Below are 10000 nucleotides of genomic sequence, written 5' to 3'. Positions count from 1 at the left end.
AGCGGAATTCTTCTCAGCCAGTAGCCATTCAACCTTACATCCCCACTGCTGGCTCTCTATGACTTTGCCGTTATCCAGACTTGAGGTAACTAATGGAATGGGTGGATTCCCTGCAACCATTCCATCAGGCCAGTTCCATTACGCAAATATCTGAAATGCAAAACATATTTCTGTGATTCATCATGGACAGACTGGAATTCATCAGCCACTGTATTAATATAGATCCACTAAAGTAATTATTGCCAGAAGGAAGTGAAGTAATTCAGTTCCTTTCATCTTGGGAAAATGCAAGTTGTCACGCCACAGCTAGTATGCTTCCAGAACAGATCAACAACCTCAATGAAAAAAATAAATTACAGCAACTGTTAAGAATATTGGACTTTATGTATTGTACACTGTATTCATTCCATGTGGTCTGAGCTTTTAGACAAAAATTGCAAAGAAGCCTTTTTTTCTTTTCATATTTTACAGCATACCACCAAATACCATACAGAAGAAAGAGAAAATGCACTACTAGTTAATCAACAAGCATACTCTGCAGGTGAAAATCATATTTAGGATATACAATATATAATGAGCACATGATGTTTATTGCATTTTCCTGCGTAAAACTAACTTTGATTCATAAAAAGAAGTTGTGAAAGCAAAACCCACTTTTGCTTGCAAGCGTAATTATACCGTCGATAGTAATGGCTCAACATGTGGTTTAATTTCATTGCCAGTGACAATTATATCCACTGTTTTCATTATGCTGTTAAGCATAAGTTGCAATTTTAATATGAAGCCTGTATCTGCTAGTCCATCTTCTGGTACTACAAGTCTTGATAATTCATTATGTGGTTTCATTTCATGGATGGATGTGGACTAATCCATTTTTGTCACTATATTGTTAAACATTTTCAGATTTCAGCTTCTTATGATCTGTAAATAATTAAATTATAGCACCACAGAATCCCTATCCCATACTGCTTGCATTTGGCCACACAAAATATGATGGACATACAACCTGCTACTTGTTAGGTAAGGGGAGGATTATAACAGTCTCAGAGCCATGTGAATTCACAGATCTGAAACCAACAAGCAATCTTCTAGTAAAGTACAGTTTAGTTCAAGATCAAGTACAGACTCAATTACTGAATAATTTTATAAAAAGATACAGTAAACTAACAACTACAAGCACATTTAGGTTATCAATGAGCAAAGTCAGCACCTGGTATACAATAAACATTAAATGTTATTGCCAACATTCTACATTCCCTTGCCAGAGTGCCAAATAGGGAGGTTCCACTGCACATTTAATCTACTATAATGTTTTTCTACTTTAATCATACATGCTGTACAGCACAGAAAAGGGCATGTTCACCATTAAGCACCTTTATATTCATGGAAGTTATTACATAAAAGTGCTTACAATATCTTACCCCATTATTGCACCATGTAAGCACGGTGCTCCATTCTAGAGTACAAATGTAAATGCTCCCCCCCCCCCAATAATACTCAGTGCACAGACACAACTTTAACTTTATACAGGCTGGTACTAAAAGATTAACTTAAGTGACCCATGCCACACACATACAACTAATGTAGTGTTTCGTACTACACTGAACCCCCTTCTCCACTGATGTGTTACAGACCTCTGGTAGTTGAGAAACAGATCAGCATTACATTACAAAAAACATGTTTGCATGGTACCAACAGCGGAATCCCTTGTGGGGCAAGATAATATGAGCGCTTGTTATAAACACTGCTGGACTTTAAAGCAACATGCATGGCACACATCTATGACCTCTCAATGAGGCATGAACTAATCCACCTATTTGGAAGAATGCTACATCTTACAACAGCCCTTTTGCAATAAGGCACATTTAAGTCCAGCATTCTTAATTACAAGCTGACTTATAATCCCACATTTTATTTTATCTTACATTATGTTTGTTGACAGAGGTAGTGGACTGATCCACATATGACCCATTTAAGCCACAACTTGGGCATTACAGCAGAAAAACGGAGAAGATTCTGAAATTGCACAACGACTTAAGACTAAACAAAATTGAATCCAAAATACAAGAACAAAATAAATATATACAGACAAAAACTAACAGCATAATGGACAAAGAATTTAGAGAACAACTTACAAACATAGGAAAGATTTACAGGGTTTGTAAATTGAATTCAGAGAGGAACTGTGGGACAAGGTAAGTTGGAAATGAGTATGCTGGGTACGAAACTTAAAAAAAGAGTCACTGTGTTTGTGTACATGGCAGAACTTTTCATGTTTGCACACTTACTCATCCCACCCATGTCTCACAGCACATTAGACCCCCACTCTTTTCAACTCCAGAGTGTAAATAATCAGTACAAGTTTCCATCCTGTTTTTGAAATTTACGCTATAAAGATCAGTATTTTATTTTCTAACTACATGAAGAAGGCAGACACAGAGCAGATAGCTTTTGTCCTCGTCTATTCAAAAATATTTGGACTTAAAAACTACACCCACGGCACACATCTGTGACCTGTCATTAAGGCGCGCAGCTATCTAGCGTCTAGCTGTTTCTGCTCCAAAAAATGGATCCTGTCTGAACAGATGACTGTATCTGGATGTTGGTAATTGTACAATTTGTCCACTTATTTTGCCAGCATAGGACCATTTTGTCGAAATGAGTTCACCTGGTGCAAAGTTGTACAACCTCAAAATATGCTATATAAAGTCAGAGGTACAGGGGATTTTCCCTAAGAATAGTGAAGGCTTTCCACCCACTTTATCCAGGGCAACTGCTTTTACCTGCTTTCTTGGCTAGTTTTGACAAAAGAGTCCCTCAAGGAACAACACTCAAAATATCACACCATATCTTTTGCATCATTTTCCTCTGTTCAGTTTAAAGTTTTACAAAATCTGATTTCATAACAGAAAAATGTTTATTTAAGATTGTGTACACCCAGTAATATTTCTATCTTACAGTTACAGGGTTCAGTGTTTAGTGTACTCTTAAGTCTCTCAATACATGTTTTCAATTACCTTCTGTTGTTAATGTCACTTTTCCCCTAGTTTTACAATTAGTGGCCATTATCAGAACTTCCCATTGTTCCTGGTGTTCATACTTACATCTATCCATTTTCTAAACCATATCTCCTGCAGATGCGTGCCTTCGTTGAAGGTTGAACGTTGAGCTGGCACCTCGGCATTCGTCAAAATCTACTGCCAATCGTTAGCGGACTGGAGTTCCGCTGTGGCGACCCCTAACCGGGAAAAGCCGAAAGACAATAACAACATCTCTTGCAGATTGTCGTGGTGGCAGCAAGGTGAGCAGGGGAGACCAGACCTTCTTATCCCCAACCACAGTCTCCACATGATTATGTGGAATGCCACAACATTCCCACATGAGCTGAGGTATATGATGCATCTTCCTTAGGGTCCTCTCTTAGGAGGCTGTGCCTGGAACATCTTTTGTGGAAGGTGCCTAGGAGGTGTCCTCACAAGCTTCCCACATCTCTCAACATAAATTAGCAGTGGCTGTACTACGAGATCCTCCTGGACTGTCAGACTCCTCTGTCATGGAGTGAACCCAACTACCCAGTGAAGGAACTGCACTTCTGCTGCTTATATCCACAGTCCAGTTCTAGTGGTCACTAACAAAAGTTCTTAACCACAGGTGAAGATAGAGACATAGACTGACCAGTAAATTGCAAGCTTTATCCTATGACTAAGCTCCCACTTCACCAACACACTCTAGTACGATACCTGTAGTACTGTTCCAACCATACACATCCACTGATCAGTCTCCTACCTTCTGTCATAAGAAAGATTCCAAGATAGTTGAATTCCTCCATATAAGTTACCTACTTCTTCCAAACCTGGAGAGGGTAATCCACACATTTCAAAGACAGAACCATGAACTTTGATTAGGGATGTTGACTTTCAGTCAGCGCATTTCACACTCAGCAACAACTCACTCTTCTGTACAACACACACCACAGACATTTGAGATGAGCAGGACAACATTATCTGTGAACAACAAAGATGCCACACTTATGTCACCAAAGATGATACTCACCTGACCTTAGCTGCACCCTGATATTCTGTCCATGAAAATCACAAGCAGGAGGAGAGACAAGACACACCCTTAGCAGCATTCTATGTCCACCCTGAACTCATCTGACTTAACACCAACACTGCAAATGATATTCTCTCTTCTTGAATGGAGATTGCATGGTACACAGCAGCAGCAGTAGCTATTCTGTGCCCCCTCACTGTTGAAAAACAGCACTTCTCACAAGACATTCCCGAGTACATGGTCATGTGCTTTCTCAAAGTCCATAGATCCCATATAGACAACACTGATGGACCCCTCTAGTATCTATCTGCTCACATATAAAGAGATGATCCATTACTCCACAGACAGGATAGAATTCATTTGACTACTGAACAAAGTACCTAATTTACTTGATCCATTACTCCACAGACAGGATAGAATTAATCTGACTATTGAACAAAGTACCTAATTTACCTGAGTAATGATGCATTTTGTTACACCTGTGCTTTTTCCTTTCCCGCTCCCTCTGCTCCAAGAAAAAAATTCCATCTTCAACAGCAAATATTCAATCTGCTTCTCTAAAGGAGCATCCCATGGTCAGCTTATTCATAAACATCCTATAGGGAGATCCTGGGGTGACACCCCTCATTGTAACAGTAATAGCCTGCTGCCTGAAGTGCCCGGGTTTCCTACAACAAAAATGTGCTAGTAAAGCGTGCCCATGTTATGTCATTTTATAAGTCCTCCACTCTATTGCAAAAATATACTTATTAAAATAAAGTTGCATTAAACAGTACTGGTAGCTACACCGCTCAACCTCTTAGAGCAAAGAATCTGGACAAAACCATAAACAATGGGGGGACAAAGACCCAAAAAATAGGTGACTTTTTTAAATATTACTCTTACAAACGTAGAAAACTGATAAAATATCAGGTTTTGCATTAGCATAAATTTTCTGATGGATATGAAATCTGAAACTCTGTCTGTCGAAGTTTCCTGACATCCGTCCTCTTATTTGCCAAAGATCGTCCAGAAAAACAAAATTCTTTGAGAAATAGACCAAAATATGAGACGAAATCTGGATAGTTGAGCGGTATGATGATAACCTACTTGTTATACTATGCTGATATTGCCTAAATATACAAAAGTTATTCAAGCTTTTCACAGCACCTACATATGTGCGAGATTATGGACACGGTCCAGCGATCTTAATAATCTTCCTCATAACATAACACACACACACACACATATATATATATATATATATATATACATAGATATAGATATATATATATATATATATATATACATATATATATATATATATATATACACACACACAAACACACATATATACGCATACACACACCACCACCACCACACGTGAACACATGCACTTATATTGACTATATACATTATACATAACATCAGATCTGTTGCACGATTAAGTTTGCGATGTGTATATCTCCCTCATCTTCATGCCAGTTTTTCTCCATGCCTTATCAATCATATTTTTGCAACAAACTGAGCAAGGTTTTCTGTCTATTAGTGAATAACGTCAGACAATATGGCACAGTATTTTTCAGAAAATGTGTACTCATACCCAAAAGCTCTTTTACGCCAACAACCTTCGCAGAGGTTTAAATTGTTAAGAAGGACCTTCTGGGCTTTTGTCTTTAATCCTGGTGCAAGAGACTTACATATATCTAGCAAGCCTTATTCAACTGAATGTGTAACTTTTTCCATGGCGGAATACTCAGCATAGAACACTTCCGGGTGTGTATTATTGAAAGTGCTTGAAGGCACTGACAGCACTTTGGGGCGGGAGGAATATACGCACAGCGCGAAGATTAGCCATTGGATGATCGCTTATACACTCTTACGCATGCTTCAGGTGGAGATTTTTTTTTCAATCCAAGTTAGATGTAAAATAGCGGAGAGTGCATCGCATGTTTGACTTAGGGTTTATCGACCCTGTGGGAATATTGTTGAAGCAATGAGATCTGTCCTTACCTGGATAGATCAAGCACACGACAGAGACAAAGTAGAACAATGGTAAGGGGAATTATTGTTTTTTTTGTCTCTCTCTGTAACTGTTAAGTGCTGTATATGTGGCCTTTGTCAGTGGTTAGCAACAGCCGTTTCTAAGGTAAACTACTATGGAGGTTAGTGATATTTACAGTAGACCGCAGATCTCGGTTGGTTTTAAACTGGAGCGTTTGGTAAAGGGGTACAGCTGGCAGCTGCATCTGAAGTGGACCTATATCGGTGTTTCAGACTGGAAGTTGTTGAAGTGGCGAACACTGTTAAAGATTATGGGTCATCTCTTTGTATTTGTAAATACGCATTTTCTTTATGCTGTGAAACTAAAGCTTTATGTTTGCTTAAAAAAGAAAAAAAATACTTCAGTCAATTGGAATGCTTTTGCGTGCTGTTGGTTTTGTTCTAACTCTTTTTTTAGTGAGTGGCTTTTTTTCTTTACCTTTTATTTAATTTAGTATAGACGGACTTGTGGTATCCGTAGTGCACAGTATCTTTATGGTTTGTCTTCTCTTCTTGAGGCAAGACATGTAGCAGCGTGCTTGCATGCATTGATGTGGGTCACTACTGTGGATATTTTCATAAGTACACTTTGGCAGATCGGAACAAGTGGATTTCATGTGTTTATCCAGAGTTTGGTGAGGAGTTAGGATTACTACTTGTCCCTTTTTATGCAGGGCAGCCCCTTTTGGGGCAGTTGCGTCCTACATAGGGGAAAACAGGAAAAATGGCCGATGTCCTGAGATTTGTGGACAGGGTGTTTTCTAACTTTCCTTTAGTATTTAAATAAAATTATTATTTTGTATCTGGATCACCATAATATGACAGAAGCAACCGAAGTAACAGTAAATGTTTATTTTTGAAAAAATAGTGAAGTCCAGTCTTGTACACTGGTTGCAGTATCATTTGTTCACATCATTTCTTATTTCTGTACAAAATGCCCCAACTTGATAATATGAAAAAGTTCATGTGCCCGTCTTACAGGTGTCCTCATTTTTTTTCATTTTTATTAAGTTGCTTCTGGCTGTCATTACCTGTTTATAACCACAGGTACTCTGTGTGCCTAAGCATGATTTTTTTTCTGAATCCCACCATTAGTAAGTGGAGGTGCTGTACCCGTACCCCATGCATATTATTTATTAAAGCGAACACTGTAAGAAACTTTCCACCAGTTATTCTCAATGTAATAACTATACAAAAATGCTCCCCAGATTTGAAACAACATGAACCTAGTAATGGTATTAACTATTATAAAACTTAAATCTCTTAAATTTAGTAAATCAAGTAAAAAATCCAATCCAGAATACGTTGAATTTGCTGCAAAGAAACTGTTGTGTATGCAGGTTTGAAGTGTGCCATGCATATATTTCTGGATGTAGTGTAATCAAAAGTGTCAAAAATTAAAGTGGCATGGCCATGCTCCTTCACAAATGCCACTGATAATGATTAAGCAGTAAACTTGTTATTTTTTTAACAAGAATATTTTTATTAAATTATCACTTATGACATAGGCAACCATACAGTTATATAAATGAAAACAAACCATACTGATATAATCTTACTTGCAACCATTATACATCTCAAACCGTATCGACATAATTTTAGTTGCAAACATTATACATTACCTATAATCTACCCAATCATTGTCAGTCAAACATTGCGTAGTTCATTAACATCCTGCCTTCTTTTAAACCTCATTCCTCCCCATATGTATTGTTCCTATAATTTCGATTTTTCCGTATGTAATTTGCTCCTACCCTTTTCTAAAGATCCCAATTCCAGTTGTTTTATCTCTGTTGCTATATTCACTACATCTAGTACAGTTGGTTTAGACTTTGATTTCCATTTTCTAGTAATTGCTTTTTTGGCAGCCACCATAATTAGACTCACCAAGGCCTTACTATGTCTAGGCAGTTGCAATTCTGAATCATAGCTCAGAAAAATCATTTCCCTAGATACATCGATTTGCTCACCCACTATCTCTGATATTGTAGTCTGTAAAGAATCTTTAAAGTCTGCTAACTTATTACACTCTCAGAAGATATATTCCTAATTATTTCTTTCTTCCCCATCACACCTCCAACATTTGCTGTCTACCCGAGGAAAAATTCTCTGGAGTCTACTTGTGGTTTAAAAATATCTATGTAAACATTTCCAAGCAAAAATCCTAAATCTTCTAGATTTTGTTGCATATTTGGGAGACATACATATATCCTCTATTGGTAAATTGCTTATCAAATCTCTCTTCCCAATCCTTCCTAACCTCCTCTGATTGATTCTTATAGTTAACTTGCAATATTTTATATGCTGTACTAATCATTCCTTTGTTAATGATAACTTCTATTCTAGCTTCTACTAAAAACACTAGCAGTGCTAGTCTTTTGTTTAGGACCCCCACCGTATTTCTTTCTCTTTGCCTTATACTCTGATATCACTCCCTGATATGGAAGGCAATATCTAGCCTGCAGTCTAGATAAGTTATCGGTGTCTTCCCATTCTTTTACCTTTCCCTTTCTAGTTATTTGCTCCCATTACCTTGGTTCCTTTGCCAGTTTTCTCCAATATATTCCTGCCCTCGCTTGCCTATCGTCTGTATCCCTAATTGCAGTCATCTCTGTCGGCAGAATCTCCTTTGTCCATTCATGTGTTGGTTTAGTTCTTAGAAGACTGCATGTAAAGATTTTAATACTTTTAACCAGAAGTTAGGTACTGCATCTGAGTCTGGAGTTTTCCAATTAAGAGCTTTTCTTGACTTTATTTTTACATTACAGTTTGTCAGCACACATGGAACAGTAGATAATTAATGTGTCTACCTTTTGTGTTAGCCTATTGCAGACTGCAGTGTATTCAGTTTTCCTTATTTATATGACTTGTTTATTTTTTGAGTATTATTCAAAGTGTCAGAAATTCTCATACATGAGTAAAAAAAATCTTCTCAATCTAGGCTTCTGTCGGTAAAATTATTAAAAACAGACTGTAAAATCATCAGGTTTTTCAAAATAACAGTCAATAATACAGGAGGTTCAGTTTCAAAAAGTTTACTAGTGTACACCAGGAGGCAAAAGACTATACAATACAAGTATAGAATTTTGACTAATTACATTCAGGAAGTGTTCAATATTTTATAGCATTTACAATCAGCTTTGCCCACCTTACTGACGTGGTCAGTCACAGGGCACTTACATCACTATAGTCTACAATATTCTATTCATAAGAAAGTGCTGAGGTTATACTTTTTAAAAGTTTTCCCATGAGAATAATGCAGCCTTGCAAGGCACCTGGTCAGTTATAATGTCTTTCTGTAAATGTTGCTCTTTCAAGGTTTCAGTCCTGCTCGAATACAATAGTCAGTTTGGTTCTTAATATGCTTTTTTGTTCCTCTTGCAACATTAACTTCTAGCAGCTGTGCTGATAATATTCACAAGGCCAACTATCTCAGAGGAAGGAAGATACATGCTTTTTCCTGACCCAGCAGATAATCATTAGTGAAAAACATAAGCTTGCTGAGCTGGCTACTGCCAGGATCAGAGTTCAATCACACTGCAGTTCCAAAGCTTCAAGCAATTACATGTAAGATCATTCTTACTGCCATATTGTAAAATAGAATAAAATGCATTACATACTATTTGCTTTTAAACTAGCACTTCATATATGTTTAAGTGCATATTTTTCTAACATTCTCCCTCCTTTTAATACTTTTTATTCTATTCAGAAACATAAACAATATCATTTTGTTCCCTAGCCTTCTCCTCTCAGGTTCATAGGTTCATAGGTTTATACTAGGCTATCTGCCCTAAGGCATTTATAAGCCTAGCCCAAATTTTTGTGGCTTACGCCACCCCTTATATGAAAAAATACTGTGCCCATTAGTTTGTTGTGCCTCTGTCCAGCAGTGACACAGAGATGATTCCCGGGGAAACCTACGATC

At 37.5% G+C, this 10000-nt stretch overlaps 1 protein-coding gene and 1 long non-coding RNA gene across 2 annotated transcripts in view; one reads left to right on the top strand and one right to left on the bottom strand.

Moving 5' to 3' along the window:
- The window catches only part of LOC122807676, a 6582-nt gene extending 757 nt beyond the window's left edge, over nt 1–5825 (bottom strand). Inside the window, exons 1-2 of the long non-coding RNA XR_006365714.1 lie at nt 5636–5825; nt 1–150 (exon numbers count right to left, since the gene is read on the bottom strand). The exon at nt 1–150 is cut by the window's left edge and continues 757 nt beyond it. This is a non-coding gene — a long non-coding RNA (uncharacterized LOC122807676). The remainder of the gene's footprint in view (nt 151–5635) is intronic.
- A 109-nt stretch (nt 5826–5934) lies between these two features.
- IFT122 (intraflagellar transport 122) overlaps nt 5935–10000 on the top strand; it is a 2412356-nt gene continuing 2408290 nt past the window's right edge. Inside the window, exon 1 of the mRNA XM_044078630.1 lies at nt 5935–6087. Coding sequence (XP_043934565.1) covers nt 6029–6087 — 59 coding nt within the window. The 5' untranslated portion in view covers nt 5935–6028. The remainder of the gene's footprint in view (nt 6088–10000) is intronic.

Source organism: Protopterus annectens, chromosome 7.part1, assembly GCF_019279795.1.
Source record: "Protopterus annectens isolate FY-2018-M chromosome 7.part1, PAN1.0, whole genome shotgun sequence".
NCBI classification, from domain to species: domain Eukaryota; kingdom Metazoa; phylum Chordata; order Ceratodontiformes; family Protopteridae; genus Protopterus; species Protopterus annectens.
The sequence above is the reverse complement of the archived record's forward strand: the minus strand, read 5'-3'. Positions and strand labels throughout refer to the sequence as shown.